The sequence below is a fragment of the Ornithodoros turicata genome, chromosome 2 (genome assembly GCF_037126465.1).
Source record: "Ornithodoros turicata isolate Travis chromosome 2, ASM3712646v1, whole genome shotgun sequence".
Taxonomy (NCBI): Eukaryota; Metazoa; Arthropoda; class Arachnida; order Ixodida; family Argasidae; genus Ornithodoros; species Ornithodoros turicata.
In genome coordinates this window covers 50069899-50096114 of record NC_088202.1, presented here as the reverse complement: position 1 = coordinate 50096114, position 26216 = coordinate 50069899, and the positions used below count along the sequence as shown (strand labels likewise).

At 44.6% G+C, this 26216-nt stretch overlaps 1 protein-coding gene across 1 annotated transcript; it reads right to left on the bottom strand.

The window, feature by feature from the left end:
• Nucleotides 1–5001: 5001 nt before the first annotated feature.
• Nucleotides 5002–25998, bottom strand: LOC135385385 (uncharacterized). Its single transcript, XM_064614669.1, has 11 exons — nt 25849–25998; nt 25386–25432; nt 23584–23622; nt 22591–22626; nt 21161–21269; nt 16808–17125; nt 15759–15919; nt 12569–12604; nt 8971–9006; nt 5213–5366; nt 5002–5108 (listed from the first exon to the last, which is right to left on the bottom strand). Exons 1-11 carry the CDS (start codon nt 25940–25942, stop codon nt 5089–5091), a joined length of 1050 nt encoding a protein of 349 aa, XP_064470739.1. The 5' UTR covers nt 25943–25998; the 3' UTR covers nt 5002–5088.
• Between the last annotated feature and the right edge of the window lie 218 nt (nt 25999–26216).

Sequence of the window (26216 nt, the reverse complement as noted above, 5' to 3'; positions counted from 1 at the left end):
CGGCGCGCTGCGGAGAAACGTTGAACCACCGTAGTGTGGACGCGTGAACGCGTTTAGACGTTACGGCATTGGGGAACCGAACAGTATCGTACCATCGCGGCAGAAGTGATCTTCCGGAGAACATACGCAAGATTTACGAAAAATAACCATCAACCCCGAACATCGGCCCGCGTGTTGTCCACACTATAGGAAGGTGACAGTGTCGCCGCCTATGGGTTGGTCCCACAGCGAATCTCAATGATCATTGCTGCTCCTTTCATGCGTGCTGCCATAGTGGAGGACAGCTCAATTATTGTGCTTGTACATAAATTTAACTTCATCCTCATATCTCACGTCTAATGTTTCGCATGTAATGGTGTAGTGTACTGCTTTCCAGCGGTGAATCACGATTTATTTGTTGTTGTTGTTGTTGCCTTGCAATGTTCTCAGCTAAACCTCTGGGGAAGGGCGGTTTGAACGCGTCGTTTGTGCCGTCGTTGCCTTTCTCGACCTTTTGTGCGCGTTTATCAATAAGTGCCGATAAATGCCTAAACAAATATTTTTGTGCTTTTCAAAACCAAAATTTCGAAAAAACGGCCACGTCCTACCTCTTTCGTCGAAGCTTACTGACATGGTCGATGGGAGATCTATGACATGTTTTGTCAATGCGTCCCTGCTGTTCATGATGCCAACAGTAGAGAACGGACTCGTTCTGATCCTCATGACAGCTATATTATGTGTTTGCTGGGTCGCAGGTTAGGCCATCTCCCAACATGGTTTGCATCATGTCCTTTGCGCACGGGCAAATAATGAGCACCTTCGCAATAAGGTTCGAAGTCCTATGGTGTCCAAAACTGTCAAAAGAGCTTTGAAGGCGCTCTCCGTGCACCTCCCTTCTCTCCAAATTGCTTGGTGTCTGGCCAAATCCAGCCCACGGCCTTCACCGAGTGTACGACGAGATCAGAAATGACTACACTACCGTACACCAGTTTATATCAGCAGTGAAGAAAGTCTTCCGCAAGTGCCCATTAAAGACCGACGGCCAGACGTTGCTTTACCATCCAGCGTATTATTACCCGGTGGGATATATACATGGCTGGCTGGAAGCGGTACGGTACTTTGCTTTACTCTACTCAAAACTTTGCTGGTACGCTTATTCAACGTAAAGTAGTAGTTTCTCACGAAGCTGCCTTCGTTATTATTATGTCAGCATTTTCGTGTTTGTGCGGAAATGCCGATGCATACCGTGTGGCGTGGTCGACCAGTAAGTGAATAAATCTTTTGGGAGAACAAAAACCGGTAAGCCCGCCTATTGTGTCCATGGCGAGGATATCAAATGGCTGATCCGCTGGTGGCAATGATTCTAGGCAACTAAATTTCTTCGCTTTCGATTTCTTCCATCGCTGACAAGTATCACAATGATTCACGTGGTTAATTACGTCGGATAGTAAGTTCGGCCAGTAATAGTGTGGGGAGGTTAGAGATACCGTCTTGTTGACGCTGACATGCCCGAAATGTTGGTGAGCGTTCTGTAGGATCTTGCTACGGAGCGAGGCTGGAACATAGATCTTGCTAACCCTCATTTCCTTACCATGGGGACACCATTGAGCAACGTGTATGGTCCACGAGGCCTATCCGTCGGATCCTCCTGCAGCTCCTCGAGAGTCAACAACTGCACTGTCGGTGTCCGGGATAAGGTATCAGCCTCGACGTTGGCAGTGCCTTTTTGGTACCTGAAGGTGACGTCATACATAGATAATTTAAGCGACCAGCGGAAAAGTCGCGCAGTTGGGTATTTTATAGTCTTGAGCCATTGAAGCGCGGAATGGTCTGTTACTACCGTGACAGGATGCCCGTGGAGGTAACAATGTCTAGGCATTCCAATTCCGTGACTGCATCATTCCGTTCATGTTTGACCATGAAAGATGAAAGTCACTGAAAAGGTTAGCCAGCTGTAGGGATCGAACCCACATCTTCTGGATTACCGGTCCAGGGATCTACCAACAACATGTTCAACATTCTGATTTCAACATTTTTGACATTCAAACATTCAACATGTTTGACCAGTTTACGTGAGTGGTATGCGACTGCGTGTTCCGTGCCGTTGTCGTCAGGTTGCTTAAGAACCGCGCCAAGACCAGTGGAAGAAGCATCACAGTAAACTGCACATGGGAGGTCCGCGTTGAATATCTGAAGGATGGGAGCACAAAGCAGGCAGCCTTTAAATGTAGTGAAAGCTTGCTCACGCTCTTCGGACCACTCCCACTTGACGTCCTTTTGCAGAAGGGCAGTGAGAGGTGCGGAGATGTTGCTGAAGTGTGGGATGTACTGTCGGTAGACATTAATTATCCCAAGGAAGCGCTGTAAATCCTTCGCAGTTTGGGGAACTGGAAAAATTATGATAGCTACCACGTTGCCCTTTTTGGGGGACATCTTCCGGAGTGAAATCGTGTGACCTCAATCGTGTGACTTCTTGAGTTTAAGCTTGACATTTTCCGTGGCCAATGCAGTTAACAAGGCATAAAGACGCTGAAGATGTTCTTCAACGGATGCATGGACCACGATATCATCGAAGTAGTTAACGACGTTGTGGAGATTATGCTTGTCAATGATGAACTTGATAGCTCTCTGAAAAGTGGCTGGCACGTTTTTAAGACCAAACGGCATTACCATCCATTCGTAATGACCGTTATGGGTGACAAACGCAGTCTTGGGGATGTCAGTGCGGTTCATTGGCACATGCCAATAACCTGAAGTGATGTCATGTGTAGTAAAGTATTGTGAAAGACCCAAGGAATCCAGGACATCGTCGATGCAGGAAATGGGTTGATAATAGGGCACTGTTACGGCGTTGAGCTTTCTATAATCTATACACATCCTCGTTCTCGCTTCGCCCTTCTTCTCAGCCATGATAACTGGGGATGCATAGGGTGAGAACGACGGTCTGATAAGGCCCTGCCGCAGTAGCGACTCGACTTACTTTTCAATATCTGCTTTATCCGTTTGTGATGTTCGATATGGGGTCCTGCGGGTCGGCAAATGGGTAGACAGCGAGACACTGTGCTGCTCAATGGCAATGGAGCCTATGTGCGTTTGCGACTGGGAAGACATTGGCAAATGTTTTCCGATGAGCTGCTCCAGAGCCTTGTGCTGAGTTGATGTCAAAGGAGAATAGTTGATTCGATGGCGTACCGAAGGAGGTTGGTTGAGAGCGAGCTTATCCAATAAGCGATGAGAAGAGTGTGAGCTTGAGCTTGGATTCAGAGGGGTCTCCCCTTGTGAAAGTGTGAGCGTAGGCAAATCCAATGATAGTCCGAAATGTGAGCCGTTGTCCAAACCGAGAGGTAGTTAGTTTTCATGCCACGAAGCACATGTACCGCCACTTTCCGTATGACATTGCCAATTCGGTGGTGAATAATGACGCGACCCAAGGTTTGCGATGGTGTTGTTACTTGACGAATGGAGATACGTGAGTTCTTAATCAATTGAAGTTGGAGTTCCTTGTAGACGTGTTCACTGATGCAGATAATCGTTGCTCCCGTATAAAGAAACGCGCGTATTTGATTATCATTTACGAATGCGTCGAAGTAAATGACCTTGGGTCGCCTTCCCCGTTTCCCTGGTCCTCAGTAATGGTGGGAACATTGGGTCGGTATGGGCACACTTTTTGCCAATGGAGCTGCCCATTCAGACCGATGTTCGCACAGTGTCGGCACTCGGCCCTGGGAAGAACGTGTCGCGAAGTGGCCTATCGGTTAGGAAGCGTGCCGCCAGCGGTGGGATGGGCTTGTGGGCGACCATTACCCCAATTACCGTCCCGAGATCCACTAAACGTCAGAGGCCACGTCCTTGTTGAAGCACGTTCAAGTTTCTGGACGTTATCCAACCATTCCAGCAGTGACTTAGGCTCCGTCCCAACGAGACGACGTTCGAGTTCAGGGGGCAAACCGTAAGTGAGGCTGGCAATCATGCAAGGAGCTTTTAACCCGGCTGACTCTCCGATTCGTCTTTTTGCCTCGTAATATTCTCTGACAGATTGCTCCCGCCTTTTTCTGCAGTGGATAAATAACCGGAACGGGTCCAAGACCGCAGCGCCGAAACGGATAGTCGTAGACTGCACTCTATGAAAAAAAGGAGTACTTTTACTCCTTTTGGGGACAAAATTCATTGCCACAAAAATAGCCCCTTTCGGGAGTAAATGCACGGCAGTAAATGAATGTTACAGAGTGGAGACTGCATTTCACGCGCTGTTGCAAGAGTCCCAAGTACATAATTCGTGTGAATGCATGAAAATACTTTGAAGCAAACCTTCAACCGTGATATATCGAGTGATATAAAATCTGGCACCATACATAGATGCGCTAGCTGTTTCTTACTCTGTGTGCCTGGAAAATTGCTGCGTTGGCTGAGTTATACAGCCTTATGCCGTTCAAATTGACCAAGGGCACATACTTACGTAGACTGTTGCATTCAGGAGACCATTCGCGAAGTTCAGTGACAGTTTGCAGGCCTGGGGAGTAAATGTCGGGACTAAATGTCGGGTTAGGGGACTAAAATTGGGAGTAATTGCAGACTAGGGGAGAATAAGCTGCATTTACTTCCCGTTTTACTCCTTTTTTTCTTAGAGTGTGCTTGACTTCCTCCTATGTTTCACAAACTTCGAATATCTCACTGAGGTACCAGAGGAAGACTTCCCTTTCCGGATAATCGCAGAGGGACTTGATTTTGTCGTTGTCCGTCCAGTCCAAGGCATCAGCCTTAGTTTCGAAAAGTCGCAGCCATTTCCCGACTGGAACGTCTTCATGTGCTCCAGTATACTTGATGATCGCCAAAGCGGCAGAGGTGGCTGAGCTTTTGGAGGCGTAATAGGTAACTATCCTGTCGGCTAGTTTGGCGACAAACAGACAACATCCGTTCCCGATGGAGTTGCTTCTAATTAGTGTCCATGCGCGCGCCCGCCCCGCACCTCTTCTTTCATGTGTCACATGTATGGATTGCTGAAGTAGCGACGAAAGCTTTTAATTTTCTTGTTCAGTAACATTTTATTAGGTTCAGATCAATCGCATAGCAGAACCACGTGGTAGGTGGCTCCCTGGAGTCGACATCCCGTCATGTCGCTGTCATGCCCGCTTTAAGAAAGATAAACCATACATAAATTACTATTAACAAGCAAGGGAGAACTTCATGAAGCACAAAATGAAATACATTGAAGTATTTGTGTTCGTGCACTTACGACACTTCACCAACACATCCCGCAGAGGATTGATTGCTTTCATGAGTGTTCCGGTAAGGGCACTGTTGTATCCTAGGATTTGTTGAACGACGTGGAAGATCTGGCATACAACTGCCGGTATGATATTATCCCTGGGGACGCTTTTTGCGAGGCACTGAAATTTGCAAAATATAATATTGTCCACGGTACAGAGAGTCATACTGGGGCATGATTTGGATTATGAGGTTCCAGTTTTTCCGGTCATTTTACAAGTGCTCTTAGATGCATTTATTTTCATTTAATAATGGTTCCATTGGAGGGGGAGAAGAGGCAGAACGTTTGCTCCAACAGGCAAAACTCTTCGACCCGCTAATTCACCTGGATTCCAAGAGGGTTAAACACCGGAACGCGACGGAAAAATACATGACATGTGACAACAGTAATGTTGGAGAAAGTTTCCGGATTTTTTTTATTGTCAACAACGCGAATATTACTGCTGCACTAACAACTGAACACAACCTTTCAGTGGTATGTAACGGCCCATCTGGACGAAGACGGGGAGGGGACAGGAAAAGATGAAAAAGGAAGTCGAACGTTGGGATTGGGGTTTTTGGGGAAACGACCTGAGTAAAAGGAATACTACATGGTATTCTCATGGGTCGAGGTAACGTGGCGTGGCTACGTCGCTACGTCCCTTTTTGTTTTTATCACATCACCATCACGTCGCTACATAATCGGTTCGTATTTCTGTTAAAAACAGTTAAGAAACCCCAGTGCTAGGCAGGACAAGGACAGATAATAAAAACGACAAGGACCGGCAACGATCAGTGCCGGTCCTTGTCGTTTTCATTCTCTGTCCTTGTTCCACTCAGCGCTGGGCGTTTTTAATTGTTTTTAATTTAAATGTGTACCATCCAGCCCAAACACTCGCTCTGCTTCGTTACGTATCGCCGCCGTTAACGACTTAACCGTATTACCAGCACCACGGAGCGTTGGTCGGTGGAAACGGGTGTAGAACCCAGCGCATAATGCCGCTCCTCGGCACTGGCTCGCTTGCGTTATTGTCTCGGCTGGACACTTACATTCACCACCGAGGCTTCTTTCGCAATGATGCTGCAGGTGAGAGAGCTCGCCGTTGTTGGCCTCACAGAGGGGGCAACGTCACGACTAACGCTCTGAGGGGAATGTGCGTCCTGGGCCGACTTTTACAATGGCACACATGAAAATCAAGCGGGTAACGCGGAAGCCGCATATGGCATACACTCGACGAAAAAAAAAAAGTGTGGCCAGTTTCACCTATGTCTACGGTGACGGGATCCTCGCAGCGAACGGTGGTTATGGTTGTGGTAACGAGATCGGGTTGCCGTTGTTGGGCAGCGCGACCACGACTGTAGCAGGAATGATATTATATATTATGATACGTTATGCTAAAATGGTGGCGGTCGAAAGGTTGGCTTGTTGGTCGGTCGCTGCTAAGATTGGCGAGAAGTCCCTTGGGCAAATAATCTCATAGTCATAGTCATAATGAACTTAATTAACATAATGAACATAGTCATAAATTCATAGGCAGAGTCATAGCCTTGGCAACTCTTGCACCGGTGTTGACGGTGGTGTAACCACTTGCGTTAGCTGGCCTCTCAAGAAGGGTAACGTCAAGACGAATGCAGGCCCAGGAAAGCAGGAGCGTATGTTCCCGTTTGCAATGAAGTCCAGCCAGGAATTGAGGAGGCGAACCAGCGGAGTGATGCCGCCCTCTAGACCAGTCGTGTGCTTGGGCGAAAGTGGTCGGTGGCACAGCCAACGCCACCCAGAAGCAAAGCATGATGCTTTATGCGACGTGACGTAACAAACAAGAGTCTGGCGACCGGAATCGTCATTTTTAGGCGATCGTGGCTATGGAGACTAGCTGCTCTCAGTCTCAAGGGCAGCCACTGGTCAGAAAGCATGCGTTTCAACATCGCCTTTGGCGATTGGCTAGTGTCTTGGATGGCTCAGGCGATTGGATGAGTTTATATGTACACGTACGAAGCAATGAAACTGAGACGGGAAATTCAGTAGCTCTTCTGTATCGAGGTGGCTTTGGTACAGCGGAGGCGGTAGTTTGCGTTCTCCTGCTGTGTCTTCGTCTACCGCGTTTATTAGCTTCTGTGGACAAATTATACTAATGCATCTACATATCCGTCGTGTATGTTGTTCTGGTAGAGGCTCGTTATAATGAACGTCCCTAGGGGTGTTCCGGACGACAAGCATCGCGTTGAACCGTGTAGTACCCTCGTAAAGTCATTTTTGTTGTTTGCAAGTTGGTTCGGTTATATCCCGTCATGTGAAGGCCACTATTTTCAGACAAGTCGACTCCAATGCTGTTACAATTACCTTCGCGGCGTTGAAGCTTGCCCATTCCTGACGGGGATTGCAGGTGTATTAGAGAAACGTTGGCTGATTGTCTTCGGTCCCATCGAATTTATTAAACTGCGTGGCATCTTGCGGAAGCCAGGATTGATAAAAATGGCTCTGTGGTGATATAAATGTATCCTATGACTAGGGCAAGACTTTTTCGGTGGTAAACCTGGTTTGCTGCGTTTATTCACCCCAGTTCCGAATCGGATGCTCCCCAAATTGCAGTCACGTAGCAATAATCAACTAAACTCTGTCAGTGACACCTCAAAAACTTTGTCGCGTATCAGGCTTCTAAGAAACATTCGGCTACCTGCCGTCCAGTGCTTACACTGCGTCATCACTATACCTATCCTCTGGCAAATTGAGCGTGTGGCTCATCTATTCACATTGTCCTTATGGACGTAGAGTCTGACTAGATATCTGTATGTTAAAACACGTGGCATGTGATGACGTAATCCGCGGCGAATGCATGTTTCACCAATAGCTGTACATTTAAAGGGGCACCAAAAAGCAAAAAAAATTATCTTCACAGTATCAAAGATCCTGCCATCATCAGTAGCGCGAAAAGGATGCTGTTACTCCGTTGCTCTTTTTGTAAGTAAAACGTGAAGAAAAGTGCAAATCGAAAGGTTCCTTTCCTACCTCTGAAGCGGCGAAAATGGGTACATCACCTACAGCGCACTCAAATGTTGAAGAAAATATATTGCGGGGGCTTTCTACGTTCCGCATTCCTCTTTCCGTTCAACGCAGTACAAGGTGGAGCACCGACTTCGCTACGACGCGTAGGAATACACATAATGGAGAGGTATGCTCTGTAGTGGTGGCAGTCTGAGATACTACCCATTGCGAGCACGAGAAGTAGAGGTCAGATTGCACATGAGTGAGCACGAGAAGTAGAGCACTGTTGGGACTGTTGTAATAGCGCTGCTGTGTTTTTTGTGAAGCTCGTCTGCTGCACTGTGTGTTCTGCAACGCTGTTCCTAAGAAAAATACGATTTAGAGTGGAACAATTCCTCTTACAAATCCATGCGTCGTCTCATTGACAGACGGGATATGTCGACATTTCAACGTATTCATTCACCACTTCGATGTGAAAGTACTTGTTCCACACGCACGTCACAGCTGTGGGGCATCAAAAAAATAGCGCGTAATTTTACACCTTCCTGCTTTGCAGTACGAGTTTAACCGAACTAATAAGCATTGAATGCAGAATGTACCAGCTCCCAACAGACTATGAAACACACAAACACCAACAGCTCCAGTACCGCTTTCGCTGCGGCTGCCTGCTGAATGGAAAGACTAAGACATAACCCAACAACACCCGAAGGTTTCAATATCAATAAATTTTGAGAGGCAACCATACGAGTCTGCTAGTTACTTACCGTAACTGCATTAACAAAGTTCGGCAAGAGGTCTGCCTGCAAACGAGAAGACAACACGATACTTAAAGCGTAAACGTTGCATCCAAAGCATTATACCGTATGTTGACTTTTAAGTTCGACGTTCGACGTTAAAACAAGAAGAAAAAGAAGTACGCTCTGTCTTCCGAAAGACAAGGAAGAAGAACGACATCGCAGAATTCTCAAACACTATAGCACTATGAAAGATGAAAGTCACTGAAAAGGTTAGCGAGCTGTAGGGATCGAACACACATCTTCTGGATTACCGGTCCAGGGCTCTACCAATGGAGCTAAGCTAACACTCCTCTCCAGCCACTTTCGGGGTGCGTCATCTGAAGGGACGACAAACCAGCCACTCACTCCCACTCTCCCTCCTTTCACTCTTACATTTTTGCTCACTCATACACACATTTATACGACGGAAATAGACGCAAGCGGCACCTGTTCAACAAGAGATAAACTGATGTTCTGAGGCTGGAACAACATAGAAGGGACAGATACAAACAAAGCCTCAATTGCCTAAGAAATCAACGGGGAAAGATGAATTTGAAAATGATGAAATGAAATTCATCTTTCACCGTTGATTTCTTAGGCAATTGAGGCTTTGTTTGTATCTTTCCCTTCTATGTTGTTCCAGCCTCAGAACATCAGTTTATCTCTTGTTCTATAGCATTAGACTAGCACTTCTATAGTATCACGATTACAGCTAACAGCAATAAAAAAGATAAAATATCGTCATAACTTTGCCTTGGTTTTAAATTACTATTATCGATTGTGGAACAAAAATAATTTCGAGAATACTTTCGGTTTCATAACACAAGGAATCTGTAGGGACGAGACTAGGAGAATATATAGTTAAATAGTGTGAGGATACAAAATTGCCGCGTGAAATATCTATAGTGTTCAAAGGTTTGCAAGCTACGTTGCCGGTGTCGAAGTGTTCTGAAATCTGATTTTGGAGAGATATTTATTTAAAAGGGTCAGTTACAGCCTGTTACATTGTGTTAAAACTCTACTTGAAAGTCAGAGTAACTATCTGAAGATGTAATGCGGCATGCGCCCTGAGTTCGCTAGTGCGTATTTGTGTGTGTGTGTGGGGGGGATATATTTATTAGGAGAAAGGGAAAAAAATGGAGCAAAGGTCAGCCAAACGGCATATCGGCTTGATATTCCGCGAAATAAAAGAATGGAAAGAACAAAAGAAAGTTCCATAAAGTAAAATAAAGTAAAAGTAAAAGAACAGAAAATAACCGGGAATAAAGGATAAACTAACGAAAGTAAGATGACATACATTACAGTCAAAGATGACTTAAATACAATATGAGAGTAATGTGTATGAGGGTTAGAGGTGATGTGGGACACTGAACATGAGGACTTGAGTTCACAGGCTGTTCATGAGACTTGTGTCGCTGAGGAACGCCAAAACTGCTTTTGTCACAGACCGTTGTGTGGGATGTCGTTCTGGCCAGGCAGAGTACCGGCAGCAGAGTGGCCAGGGAAAAGTATGTGTACCGCAGCTCGAGTAGTCATCGTCCGAGCATGGCTCGAGGGCTGCCGTAGGGCCCTTTAGTAAGTTGAGGATAATCCTCGGACAACAAGGAGCAGTCAAAACAGGGACAACGACACAAGAAGACACACAAACAGAGGCTCCACTATCAACAAGTTTTTACTGAACAACACAAGCACATTTATAACCAATGGTATGGAGGGGAAAAGGGGGCAAAAACGGGACACACGTGGGGGCCATAAAAACACGAGGAACAACCGGATCTAACTACTCACTTCCAGCTTTCAGTCTGCATTCCAAGAACCCAAACTCTTCGCTTGTTAGCGCTATTGACGGCTTACTACTATCACTCAATACTAACACACATTTATCAGACCCCTACTTCATTATCAAAAAGGCCTCGCAAATTTCTCTTTCATTCTTGGAGTTGAATCGTCCTCTAATCTTTGTTCTCGGAAACTCCGGAACGCAACCGCAGACCCTGACGTGTTCATGCAAGGAATTTGGAATTTACACATGAGAAACCTGTAGGTGGCAAGCTCCAGTTTCTTGGCCTATGTATTTCTGAAGGTTCAGAACATATATGTTGGCGGTACAAACAAAGGTCCAGAAAACCTGTGTTACCCTTTGGGTCGAACCATTCAAAAGTGGTAAAGAATGGGATAGGATTGACCTGTGTTAGGAAGGCCCTCCAGAAATCTTGTGTGCATACCATGTCTGAAAGCGTTGTGCTACAGTTGAACCGTCTTGAAGAAGCTGGTTTTCCTCGGCAGGTACTGCTGATTATCCTCCGTAGGTTGCTTACAGAGGTTAAGGGTCTAAAGAGTTCCCATATACGGATGGAAGGAAGACTGGGGGTGATTCCGTATATTCATAAAACGTCGCATCATTTAAAAAAATTGGCAGGAAGGTTCGGTGTACCTGTAGTCTTTAAGTCTTTTTCTAAGCTGTCTTCACTCGTTAGGTTAACGAATCAAGAACAGGTATCACTAGAGTGCGAGAAGAAGCATAGGTGTCCTCTTGTGGAATGTAAAAGGTCTATTGTTTATGAAATCCCACTTTCGTGTGATAAGGTTTACGTGGGCCAATCTGGCCGTTGCCTAAATGAGCGTTTAATGGAGCATAAGAATTGTGTAAATAAAACGGGTGGGGGTACCTTGCATGAACACGTCAGGGTCTGCGGTTGCGTTCCGGAGTTTCCGAGAACAAAGATTAGAGGACGATTCAACTCCAAGAATGAAAGAGAAATTTTCGAGGCCTTTTTGATAATGAAGTATGGGTCTGATAACTGTGTCAGTGAGCAGTCAATATCGCTAACAAGGGAAGAGTTCGGGTTCTTGGAATGCAGACTGAAAGCTGGAAGTGAGTGGTTAGATCCGGTTGTTCCTCGTGTTTTTATAGCCCCCACGTGTGTCTCGTTTTTGCCCCCTTTTCCCCTCCATACCATTGGTTGTAAATGTGCTTGTGTTGTTCAGTAAAAACTTGTTGATAGTGGAGCCTCTGTTTGTGTGTCTTCTTGTGTCGTTGTCCCTGTTTTGACAGCTCCTTGTTGTCCGAGTCATGTACCAACAAGCCCATCAAGCTACTCTCGTTGAGGATAATCGCCAAAATGCAACGTCCAGCACAGATGCATAACTTGAGAGCGCGTTCAAGCGTCTCGGTCATGACGCTTTGCGTGAAGAGAACCTCGCCTATTTAGTAGCCCTGCAAAATCAGGCTTCGATACGTTCAACAAGCCTACGAGGATTTTGTCCACCACATAAGAAGAAGTAAACACATAAAACCTGGTTCGTGCCGCAGTTTTGGGCGCAGTGCCTTGTAATGCGAGTTAGTTAAGTGCTTTCTTTTCGCTAACATTCCTGTAACGATGCTATTTACAGCCTAGGCCTAGAGCCTAGCCTCTATGTACTAGGCTTGGCTTTGAAAAAGCATAAGAAGGATATTGGGTGGACATGTTTTCAACACTGATAAATGTATAGAGCACAGACAGCTAGACAAAAAGCTCACAATGGAAATGTGGTGCAAAGTACAGCGCAATTGTGTGCACTGAGTAAAATACAACTCTAGTTATACCTGATTCTTGCAGAGGTTTGTGACGTTCTTCATGCACTGGAAGGAAAAGTAAGACGTTTCTAATCACGTATGCTGCATAAGTGGTCCCATGAATCAATTAGCTGGAACAGAAAAAGCAAACTCTGGAAGAAGATACGGAAGCTTCAGTTCGTTAATTTTGTGATTCTTTGAAATCGGCGCGATACAGTAAGCTCACTGAGTTACTAATGTATGACATTAGGAAGGGAGTTGCCTCAGGACAGAAGCCGCCGATATTTCGAACAGAGACTGTTCTTCTTCTGGGCATGTATGACATTGTTTCATAGTGCTTTGCATGTGCATGACAATCCATTTACTCGTGTTAAACATTGTTATCGTTTAGTATTGGAACCTCAAAGAAAGTGACACCTATTGAGGTCGACGGATAATACTTCTAAGACGTGTAACTGACGGGCATACTGTACCCTAAAAGTTCGGTGCTTGCTGGCTGTATGGTTTTGCTCTTTAAAAGTACATAGTCGCGCGGAAATATAAGTATGCAGAAAGTGATCGACAAGTAACACATTTGTAGACCACGTTTTCATATTGCATGTTCGTGTGCCACAAGACATGTATGGCGCATACCACAGATGTTAACAACTTTTTCTGAGAGAAATACATGAACCCGCAGAAGAGGAATCGAAGCACGCGAATCGAATTCCATCACGTAAGAACGCTTAAATACTCTACCTGCTGACGTAATTTCTGCGGACTAACATATCGGAGGTATACAAAATATACATGTTAGGAACACAGCAAGAGATCGGAAATGAGAAACAATATCGGTCGCTGCTTGAAACGTAGTGGCGAAAATATAACACGAACGACACGATGCACATGCAAATACATATATACCTTGCAATGCGAATAAAGCGTTATTTTTATCTGAGATGAGGAAATAAGATATATGATATTCAAGGTCGAATAAGGGACCACTTAAAGTTAATTAATTAATCACAAGGCGTAGAGGGGGCTACCCTGCTCGAGCACAGCCTAGTCATCACCTAACATTACAGGGGCAGGTGCGTCTTTTGTATTCTCGCCCTAGGCTAAACACTCGATGATCCCTCTTTAGAGGTCCAAGAAAATGGCATATATATGATTGCTCGAAAGCTTGACTAATTTATCAGACTGTCTAGGCCAGCTGTGCTCATTTTTCCAGCGTAAGAACCACGGTAGCAGAAGACGGCAAGCAGCTCGTCTTAACTATACAGGGTGCGTCACGTAACGTGTCATTTGACCTTTGTAAAAAAAAAACAGTTCAACAGAAAAATATGGGGTAAGCGGCTGCCTTCCGGCCATTCACTTTGCCACCTATTAAAAGTAATTTTGATGACTTTTAATTGAAATAAATTAATTTTTTTGAATTGAACTCGGAAATTTGCCTAGTCAATGTAACGTTGTTCTCGCTAAATCAGACAGATCGTAGTTGAATTAGCCAAATCCAACGCAACGGAGTAATTTTGTTATGTAAGTAACATTACGGAGTAATGTTGTTATGTCCAGAAAAGTCGGCCGAAAATTGAGGTTTTGTTGGGCATATTTCAGCGACGCACTCTGTCTGCCGCAAAACAGCGCCGTGAGGGGGTATACCACTCTCCACCTGATCAGAGCCGTATATTAAAAGGGAGTCTGGCCATTGGGAGGAGTCACAAAAAGAGGCTCGACCTGTCAATCACAGTTTCGCTCCTCTGATTGGTTTGCTTTTTACCAAGGGGGTCGCCATGACACCATACTGGCACCCAAAATGGCGACGAAAACAAACACAGTGAAGCGGGGATTTCGTGACAAAAAATTTTCACAGACTAACCTGATTTTATGCTGCAAATGTACATCCTAATATAAATTTCTCGGAAATCAGTTTCAACTTATGCTCATCCATCAATATCTAACTGAAAATAATACGTTTTGTCGCCGGTGTTAGGCCTAGTGAACACGGCGATCACAAGGAAATCATAACAAAAACGGCATTGTGCTGTACGATCTTATTTTTAACAGCTGGATTTCATGGATATAAACATTATTGCCTCTTATATTCCAACTATTCATGTAGATTTGTTTAAAAATCATACCGACAACAGAATGTGTCCCAGCAGGTGGTTCTGACGGCAGCGGTACAACGACGGAAGCAGACGACAATTCCCAACGTGCCTTACGCTCCCTAGGTGGCGCTTATCAAATTTGCACCAACAATCCACTACTTTTGCAGATTGCGAGAGGTATCCATTTCAATCCCATCCAATCCACTTGCCACCCAAAATGGCGCTGCCCATGTTGGATAGGGGGGCAAATAGTGAGGATAGGCTGATTGATAGCGCCCCATATTTCAAGACTTCATTGGTCGGAAAGCTGAAAAAGTGGGTGGAGCTTCAGGTATAGGCATGACCCATTAATGGCCAGACTCCCTTTTAATATACGGCTCTGCACCTGATAGAGAGCAGTTGGAAAATAAGGCAAGGGTAGCGACAATGCAGTTTGGTGCTGTCAACAGATATCACACACGGAGGTGACCGTCCTCGTTATCGCTCTGTCGCTCCTTACGCCGCTGTTTTGCGGCCGACTTAGTACGTCGCTTATAAATGCGCAATTAAACATCAACTTTCGGGTGACTTTTCTGGACATAACCGCCGTACAACACAACGTATTTTGCGGTGGGTTTGGCTAATTCAACAGTGGCCTGTCTGATTTGGCAAGAAAAACGTTTCGTTGGCTAGGCAAATTTCCCAGTTCAATTCAATAACCTTTATTTATTTCAAATAAAAGTCGTCAAAAGTAATTTTAGTAGGTGGTAAATTGAATGGCCGGAAAGTAGCCGCTTACCCCATATTTTTCTGTTGAGTCGCTTATTTACAAAGGTCAAATGACAGGTTACGTGACGCACCCTGTGTAGTGGCGTGAACTATATGTATTGCACAGCTCGCAGCAATCAAAGATGAGTCTTTGGAGGTTATGGAATAAAAAAAAAAGTTTATCCAGGAGAAGTTTCAACTTGAACCAGGGCCTGTTTGCATAAATGTTGAGTACGAGTCTCATACTCATCTTTTGTGCACACAGGCCCAGCTCAGTTCAACACCAGTTTTTGACATCAGTTGTTTGTTCTTAACCTATCATATTAAGGTATAGAAAACGTCTGCTTCTTGACAGGAATCTCACATTATGGATTTGTGCTTACCTCACCGAAGTTTAGTGCGCTGGGAAGTTTTATGGTCATGTTCGTGGTGCACATCATATTGAAAGGCGTTGTTAAATCATTGCACAGGTCAATATCTACTAAAGAGCCGATGATTGGAATCTTGTTGAGGCCTAGCAGGTCCATGCGTCCGAATATCGCACCTAAATATAATCGTATACAATGTCATGGCAGAAGCATTCCATAGTAAATGCACAATGTTTGCTGCGCTGTGCACATCATCGTGTGTACCCTCAGAGAACGTGCAGTTTCTCTATATCGCAGCTATGAGGATGAGACGGTACAGTATTTCTCTGTAGCTTTCATTTCTTCCACTCCTAGGTAGCGGGAAAGTAACTGAAATGTTCTAAAAAGATGAAGTACAACGTTGTGATGGTCAGAAATGATATTACACTACTTACTTAATTGTTATGTATGGAAAGTTCTACAGAGTCCACTGCAGGACGCTACAGGAAAAAGCGATACAGCGATACTTTCCATGTACGGTGCTGTACTACCAACACACTTGTCATTCATAACAGAGAATGTAAGACATAGATATCCCAGGCGATCGAGATCAATATTAGTGGATTGTTTTCTATTTTTACATATTAGTTCAGGAACCAGCCACTAACTGTGACATATTAGTCTTGTACAGGTGTTATGACGACAACAATAGCAGATAATTTAATGATTATGAATGGGGAAATTCGCCGCATGAGGTGCATGACAACATTTCTCAGAACTTCAACTTTTCTATGTTGAATACGCATTTACCCACACAAACACAAGGGACATTAGAAAAATGGAGCCCTTAGCATCAAACGTTTTCTCATATCCTCCTCTGGGGTTCACTTTTACCTCATGTTGCATTGGTTCGCTGGTTGGTTCATTTCGAGCGCTTAGTAACGACTGCAAATAGCTACAACGATAATAAGCTCGACTAAGTGCATTGAGCAGTGAAGAGGAACGTTGTTGCAACGCTGTTGTGTATTGTCCCTGCCACCTTAGTTAGCCCTCATTGCTGATACAGAACACAACAAGTTATAGACCTGATGGACTTGCTCCTCCTCCCAGCAGACCCCCTTGCAGACCGCCTCCTCCAAGAAGACCTCCTGTGGCCTTAGTATCACCACTATCTCCTTCATTTTTATCTCCTCCTAGGAGGCCTCCTGCTGCACTTCCTTTGAAAAGACCTCCAGTTGTCCCTCCTCCTAGGAGGCCTCCTGCTGCACTTCCTTTGAAAAGACCTCCCGTTGTTCCTCCTCCTAGTAGCCCTCCTAGAGGGTTGGTCAGACCTCTAAGTAGAGGACCCACAGTTTTGCTGAAGTCGCAGATGGCCTTTGAGGCCATACCAGCAAGATCGTCAACTGGAAAAGAAGACGAAGCGATGGCCGAACCGTTAAATTACTTGAAGGACAACAGCGAACGGTTACCACACATTGCACTGTCCACGTCGTGAAAGTGATAGATATTCTTTCAAACAACTATTTCAGCCCCTATTGTGTCGCGAATAACAACTGAGAGGCGAAGGACAGCGCATGGGAAAGTGAAGATGAGATAAACGCACAAAAAAAGGCGGTGACCGTGGATTGTACCAGAATGCTGCCGATTGTGCATAGTTTCAGAGACGTCCACTGGTACTTCCCAAAAATACGCGGAACTTATACTGGAAATCACGTGCATAGTAGGCAGACTGCACGTGCATAGTACAGAGACAAAGATTCAGATGGACTTAACCCATTGTGGGCCAATGACTCCTACAGGAATAATAATACAGTTTCGTCTATCAAGCCTCGCGAACGAAACCGAAACTATTGTTCTCCGCGGCCAAAGCAGAAGGATATTACTTCATAATTCCACGCATAGACGGCACTGGACCGTAGTCTTCGTCTTCCTCGGAGCTGATTGGGTCAGCGAAGCGCGCGCTTTTTGCAGGTACCCTCGACAGCCAAAATATCTCTGATTAAAACAGGTAACAGTGATTTTTTTGTGCAATAAAATTTATTGGTTGCAATATTGGTTGTGTGCAATAAAATTTGTGTGGTTTTGGCCATAAGACTGGAGTAGCAGTGAATACAGTGTGCCTCAATTAGTCGGTTCGTTTGTTTTATGGAGGGGAGCACCTTTTTTGGCCAAGGACTCCCACAGGAATCATATGTCAATTCGCTATAATGAACAGCGCAAAAATTTTGAAACTTTTGTCATGTATTCCTTGTGTCTTGGGAAGCCCAGAAACACAATTCTGAATTTTTCCCTCGCTGTAAAAAAAATTCGGCGCAGAATGGGTTAACGGAATCAAATAAGCTGAGACAGAGAGATTAGAACTAAGAGCCAACCGAGTGGGTGGACGGAGATGCAAGAGACAAACTAACTAGTTATTTCAAACTAGACGAATTACTTATCAACCGTTTCTCTTTTTTTTTTTTTGCAGTATTTTGCATCGCATATGCAAGTTGTCGCAAAAATTCGCGGTAAACATGGACCACGCTATAGGCGATATGTAAAAGGAGTATATGGAGTAGGTTCAAGCTATGCGAACGTGCTACTCAGCGCTCGTGTGTTGTTGGAAGCAAAACCCATGGACCTTATACGTTGCTTTCATGATGCACAGGAGTGCACCTCAGTCACGACAAGCTTGTACAAGACACTCACAAAAGTATTTAATCTAAGTTACTGACTACCGGGCAAAAAAGTAACAGAGTAGAGTACTACATAGCCAATCTTGAAAATTATTTAATTAAGAGTACTAAATACTCTTAAAAGTAAGTAATTCGCTACTCTCAGGATACTTTGACGTCACTGTTGCAGTTCGCTATCGAAGAAATACGAAGAAATTGCATTACGAAAAGGCTTTATTAGCTAGCAGGAACTGCTTTTGAAAATTACTATCCAATAGTCTGCCTTTTTTTTTTCTTTTTTTCAACACATTGCCCTCCAATACTGAACATGCGCGCTTTGTCAATGCGAACCAACAGAAACGACATAATTTACTGTGGTTTTTAACCCTATCGTTGATTTAACCTCGTAAAGAGTTATTAATATTTTGTGTGTCCTCTCTCGCTACGGCTTTCAGCATGGGTCTCCTATCTTGCGTTATAGGGTCACAATTGATTACCCGCATACCCAGCAGGACAGCACACCGCCCATGATGGCGAACAGCAGCAAGAAGAATAAGGACATAGGTAGAGTTTTTTTTTTTCTTTTTATTCCGTGTTAGCGCCGCGAAGCAACTGTGGCTATGAGCGGCGTACCAACGTGGACATGTGGAGAGAGGATAGCAGGAAGGAGTGGGGGACAGGGGGCTTAGTACGCGTCCTGGGCCGACTTCAGGGGGAACTGTGCCGACATTCGTCTGGAAAGTCTTCGGAAAACCCAGGGAAAGCCTCAGACAGCACAACCGATGACAGGATTCGAACCCCTTGTCGCCTCCCAGGCTCGGCACGGAAATCGATCGTCTGAACCACTATGTTACGGGAGCTGGTAGGCAGAAGTAGACAGGACAATTTGTCTACCTATGTCCTTACCTTCTTGCTACTATTCGCCATCATGAACCTATACCAACTACCCCGTATTGTTCCTATTGTGCAGCACACCGCCTCATGCGTGTTCCCAAACCCAATGCTCAGCACGCTGCACCTTCCCAAGTAGGACGTGGATGCTCCAAATGTCTCAGACGCTAAACCGTATGTGCAGCACAGAGCGCATTACCGAGAAGAAACAGAACCTTTCGTTGGAATTCCAAGTCATGCACAGACAAGTACTTTCGAAGTAAGTTAGAAAATGGGTAGAAGTTATTCAAAAAGTATTATTTAGATTACTAACTACTTACCTTTGAACATATATGCAAGAAAAGAAGTTACGCGCAAAAGTATTCAAGATACGCAACCTATGAACTCTACTCAGGATACTGTGCACGTCTAAGTCACGATAACATCTTTTAAACACAGCAATGCTGTGGCCATTTCGTAATCGTAAGAAAATATCTTAGCTCTTCGATATTGACCAAATGCTGAGATGATGACACGGCCTGTCGCGCCGAGCTCAAACAAGGGTCAGTTGTGACCAGGCTTATAGCCACATACAGAGAGTAATTCAGGGTGTCTCTGTACATTGCTCCATTGCTCTATAGCTGACTGTGTTCGGTACGTAATTTATACTATTGTAATTCTTACCATTCACAACTCGAGCGTTATCTACAGAAATAAAAACAGAAAAAGAAGCAGACACATTCGTTGCTAGTTAATGCTGCCATGTCTTACGGCTTTCTGAAATTTCCCAATGGCATTTTCACAGCTCCTCCTAATTTATGGTGGCCCATGTAAGCTCCGCAGCTACCCGGTCATTGTATATACCGTTTCAGCGTGAAAACATGATTTGAAGCGATGAGTAGTGCAAGAAATTGTTGCTTCCACGGTCTCTGCGAATGCAGCGCACTATGTACGGTGACCTTCTTAGTGTGTGCATTTCCCATTAACTTTCTTCTTTATCAGCATCCTTAATATTACACCTCATACATTGCCGATAGCGGGACCGCCTCATAGTTCATATTTCCAGCATGACACTCGTGATACGCTGAAGTGTAATAACCTTTAATAACACCAGAGAGTTCTGGAAAATTTAAAGCACATCCCGGCTCGGACGCACAACGCGTCTTGTCAACTAGATACAGAGCTCGTTTGCGACCTCGACGGCACCGGCCTTGCAGCCGAAACGATGGAATGGGTCCCGTGTTACGTGCCGTATTCGGTGTGCGAACTCGCCTCATATCCGTGCATTCAACTGCAATCATCTTATGCATTATAAATAAGCATCGTCCACGAATGGCGTGCTTGAAATGCGAGAGGTTCCCGAAGCTGAGGTCTCTCCTGGCTGGGCCGCCATCTTAACCTGACGGTACGGATTAGGAAAGGGGCCCACTTTCGATATCCACTTCCCGTTAGCCCGTGTAGCGTATCAGACCGACTGGGCTACGCCGTAATTGGCTGACAAGGACACAGTGCCGGAGTCAGATGTCGCATACGATTCTCTGCAACTGTCTACATGTGCGAAGAGTAAGCAGCCGAAACTGCAACCGCTTACTAAAGGCCATCTATGCGCAAAACACACCATATTGATGCGAGCCCGGTCGTGGCACGTTTGGCGTATTTAGAGAATGATATCGGTTATATACGCGTGCATATATTCCCTGAGGAGGCTATATCCTAGTTACTATACTAAGTCAGAATCCGCCAAATACAAACATGGTCTCCAACGTTTCTCATTCAACATTAAACGGCGAAAGCAATTTATGATGATGGTGCCTGTGTGCCATATCTGTCCTCGCATTTCCGGCCGCGTCATTCGTACACTTTGTCATCTCTGTTACAAAGAGTGTAATAAATTGAATTATGTTGGCCACATACGTCCAATCAGAGAGAGTGCTGAAAAGAAGATCCTCAGAACGGTCTTTACGAGACTGCCAATCTGTACCAGGCCGTTCTTGAGAAGGGAAAACAGGCCTTTCAAGACGCACTGTAAAAATGTAACAATGTAAGACGTTGAAAATGCACCTTTATAGTCGTGTCACCTATTAGGTAGAAAAACGTTCGAGAAACACTGCGATATAGGCAAAATGCAATTGCGAGCGACGTATTCACGCGCAGCCCTTCGCTACAAGTTTATGTAGCGCTGCGTTACTGCGCTCCGAATGAACCAGTCAGACGTAATGAAGCTGCGTCTGATTGATTGACAGCTAACTATATTTATTTATGTCGCAGAAGCGTGCTTAATGTAGTGTTGCGTACTGTTGAACAGAGCTTATGATGCTATACTGCTGCACACTCTTAAATTCTGAACACCTTTTTCGGTGCACGTGGGGTGTAATTAGGGGGTAAATCGTTTTCCACACCCCTGTTACGCCCTTCTGGGCAAAAACAAAATTGCATGGGGGTGTTATATGGGTGTAATACGTGCAGAGCCTGATTTTGAGGGTGTATCTGTGGCCATTAGCGTAAAAAGGGTGTAACTGAGCAGAATGTTTAACATTGTCGTGGAATATGAATGCCGTGTACACTGAGTCGTAGTTTTCCCTCATACGAAAGCCAGTAAGAAACAGAGGCGTTATCTTTATGGTGAGTTGATACTCCAAACAATTCCTCACTGCAGTGTTTTTGTGAATATAATCAAATTAAACTTAGACACCTCACCTTTCGTTTTGACTGGAAGGCGAACAGCGGTATCGAATTTGTAGACACCCGCAAGACAAGCAATCTATATAGTATCTGTTTTCTCTTAGAAAGGAAATGCCTTTTTTGTGAGCTTTTGGTTCGTTGTCCCAACTATGTGATGTGTCAAACGTATCACTAAATTTAAGCGCGTACACCCTTATCCGTATATCAGGTACTATATTGGTTCAATATTGCACCAGTTCTGAATTGCTATATTGGGAGAATATTTGTCCACAATACATGACATTTTCATGTTATGCATTTCCTTTAGCGGATGATATACTGATTATGGAAACAAAGCTGCACACGTTCCGCCAATGTTTAAGGGCGCCGACTTACACCAAAAGTGGAATCGGGCAGTCAGTTACACCCCAGATGGTGTTGAATTCGCACCTCTCCTGGAGGGTGTACTTCCATCTTAAGGTGTCGATTTACACCAAAAAAGTAATAAGTTAGGGCATCATCCAATTACACCCAAGAAGGTGTATAAAATTTAAAAGTGCACCATATCTGTCAAACGGACTTTCACTTGACATCTTGCATGTGACTGATGGCCACTGACTTTGCTGATCACTGCTGAACTCTTGAGATTCATTTTGCACCCTAGATAATTTTTCCATACTCACTTTTATTAATTCTAAGCCTATTTGCACGAATCCAGTCTGAAAGTGAAACGAGAAAAGCTTGTAACTTCCTGATTTTGTAAACTTTTCCCCGCATCATGCGTTGATACCTACGCTGACATACTTCACACGTAATGATAGCAAGAAGTTCAATGTTAGAACAATGTGCACTCAAGCCGTAGCTTCCTTCACTCTTTTTTTTTTTCAATTTGTGCAGCCTGTTACAAGATTTCTCGGCCCCTCACGATGCCATGCCATGCACTGACTAAATACCATTGCTCATCCCTGAACCACCTATCGGAATCACTCGATCGGAATTTCGAAATATTCGCGTTGGTCATCACTGAACGCGGGTAATACTGAAGCGATCGGTCATCACTGAAGCGCGATTGCGCTTGTTTTACAATTTATTTCTTCTTTGTCCATCACAGTCTGAATTCCTGACGTCTGCAGTACACATCTCATCACGACCAGACCATTGCTTCAAACTAAATCATCCTCTCTGTCGAACATTAATATAAGATACATCCTTTGCTCCCCGCACCATAAGAGAGTGGTACTCGCTTCCCCAATCCATTGTCTCACAAACTTCCACGACACACTTCAAGCAGGCATTGATTTCGCATCTTTCATCAGCACATCGTCAACAAACTAATTTACAATACTATGCTCGCTAATCTGTGCATCAGCATTTTTTTTCGTGTTCTGTTCTCTTAACGGGCTGCTGTCTGTGTCGTTGCCTGTATTTACACATGTATTTTGTAAATACTCACTCCGTTCTGTAATGCCCTCAAGTGAGGGCCTTGAACGTATAATAAACAAAACAAAACAAAAACAATATTACGAGATCCTGCAGAATGAGATCACGCCACACGATTGTTGTGGTGCAACATTTGTGGCTTACAATGGCCATCACATGGCCACGACTTACAGCGCAAGTCAACGTCACACTCTACAGCTGACCACCTAACGTGAACCATAAGAACGAATACTTACAGATTGTTTATTGCACATGTTGAAATGGTCACTCAAGCACTGGAAAAGAAAGGTTTTCTCTAAATCAAACCTACATGTCCTTTATTTATCTATCAAATTATCCAAGTTATCAGTTCAAGCATGAACAGTAGCGGAAACGACTTCGTTCCCCACTTCACTGTCACTATTTTCACGCGGTACTATTGCCCGCGAATTATTTGCTGTGATGACAGAACAGTAGGAGAGACTAGGGATGCTACTGACTTTTGCTGATGAACCCATTAATGGATTGTAGTGCGACGTTTCGGCTATATAACGCACATATTATAATAAAGCTGGCTTGAAGTTATCAAGTGCGTCAACCTCGTGGGTGTTGTCAAGTTCCCCAATACATTCTTGTAGCGTGGCAGGTCGTCGAACATGTATTCTCTCGTAATGGTTATGATACACATGTACCGAATAGATCACCTATGCACAGAGCACATAGAAAATAAACTAAACGGGAACTTCCACTACTAAAAGTGGGTGCCCCCTAATAGCACCCTTAGGGTACGATTACCTCACCAGTGGACGTATTCAGCCGCAAATCCCAAATTAGAAATATTATGAACATGTGCAACCTATACAGCTATTGTATGCGTTGCACAAACTTAGAAAGTTGCAAGACGGGAAAATTTTACTTACTCGGCACTGACACATGCTTTGTGCTACGTACTGGTAGCCAGGTATACTGTCACAGTGAAACTTTGTTCAGTTAGTTGTTACTCGCACGGCGAACAATCAGTGGAAAAGCAGCCCAATTGCTCCGCTTCTTTTTCTTACATTACTCAGTGTGACAACGCTCCCCAGCGTACCCTACGCAGCCACTGGAATTTGCACCGAATGAATGCGGCCAAGTACAAAAATACTGAGTTGCAGATATAGTATTTGTGTCAGTATTCATTACATTACCGGACATTCAGCACACCAGGCAAAGTTTTCAGTCAAACCACCGAAATTCCGGACTCATTCCGACATCGTTTCTTCATTCCATACCGGTTTTTCGAGGTAAGGTCCAAAGTCGGAGTCAAGCTCACCAAGGAAGATTTGCCTTGCAGGAATAGAGAACATGCACGCGCGAAATAGACGTTGAGCATAATATTCCCCTACTCCCGTATTTTACGAAAGTTACGGGCTCGCAGCTGCGTTATAGGTAGTTTATGTCAAAACCAATGGACGCAAGCTGGGCTGCTAATTTGTCCGATATAGGACAAGATCTAGTCCAGGACGAAAGGTTGACCCGGACTAGGGTAAGGTCAGTTCCATCACCGACAGCACCAAACCCCAGCCATAAAACGAACTTTACGTAGCTATTTCAATAATTAAATTTAAGTACCTGGGATGTTTCAGCTGTAGTGTCTGCCGGCACGGTCACACTGAGATGGTGTTTGTAAATTCGGGGGCCTGTGGTTTAGAGCTATTCTGACTGATTTTGTAACGTAGTAGGAGATGAGGCAATGAAACATCGAGGGACGAACACAACACTGTAGCCTGACAGCGGTCAGTTGTTCCATATTTCGATTAAGGAATTACAGTTGATGAAACGCGTCAGCACAGGGAATCGAACCTACACCTTAAAAAGCCCACCAATCCGAATCGTCCCTGATAGGAAGTTTGAGCGTGCTGGTTCGTGCACCACTGCTGGTGCCTTTCTGTCAAATACCATTCTTTAACAGAAATTTCGGCAGCGTGTTCACAGATGTTCGTAGGCGTATGGCTAGTCAACTACAGTGCCTTGCACAAGTGAGACTTATCATACAGCTAGGAGGTAGCTTTCAACTTACTGATCCAATTCCTATTAAGTCTGGGAGGACAATCTCAACACATGAATCTGCAAGAAAAAGATAATGTGAGAAACACGATGGTGACAAACTCGGGCGAGTTACCAGCGCGAAAAACACGGAGGAAGAAGTATACATAGTGAGAAACACACCATGATGCCAAAGAAAGCAGAGGGACAGTTGCTGTATAAAGAACACCGTGATGTTGGCATGCACATTTGCAAACAGGGAAGCAATTAAATTTCTCGTTGCACAGTTTATGCTTTTTAACGTGCTATTCGCGCAGGTGTTACCGAAGTTTACACGAACAATTTAGATCTGAACCTAAGACAGGACAGCTTGGCCACGTTATGTTCGATGCCTAAGACATCCACCATTACACCACGTTTTTCTTTTTTTCTTTTTTTTTCACGCTTGCTCCAAGAAGTGCTAAGCATAATAAATCGGACTATGGGCATGTGCTTACTGTCGAGTAGTGGTGTCCCTGCATCAGTGCAGGGAGCATATCGGAAAAGGAATATCAAGGAGAGCAGACGTAGCGAGCCATGGGCAGGAACCATGACTTCGGCAGCGAAGACGAAGGCACTGAACTATGAATACGTTATTCAGATCTTGCGTGGGCTTTAAATGATTTCTGTCTGTACCACCGCTCGTGTCTTCGTGAACAATATCCCATAAATTGCAGACGTTTGTGTACAACGAAAGGTTGGCAGTAAAGCTGACTGTGACAAATGCTTGCTCTACTTCCTCGTCGGAAACAGTGCATGCAAATCGGACAGCTGCAGTGGTTCCAGTTTGTCTTGACATGTACAGTGTAGGCTACGAGAGCAAGCT

What these genes read in the sequence shown, in the direction of transcription:
- LOC135385385 (XM_064614669.1), bottom strand. Translation starts at nt 25,942, where the DNA reads ATGGTTCCTGCCCATGGCTCGCTACGTCTGCTCTCCTTGATATTCCTT. An exon ending in ACATGTGCAATAAACAATCT is followed by an intron (nt 22,627 to 23,583) that starts GTAAGTATTCGT and finishes TTTCACTTTCAG; the next exon opens with ACTGGATTCGTGCAAATAGG. An exon ending in CAAACCTCTGCAAGAATCAG is followed by an intron (nt 9,007 to 12,568) that starts GTATAACTAGAG and finishes TCTCGTTTGCAG; the next exon opens with GCAGACCTCTTGCCGAACTT.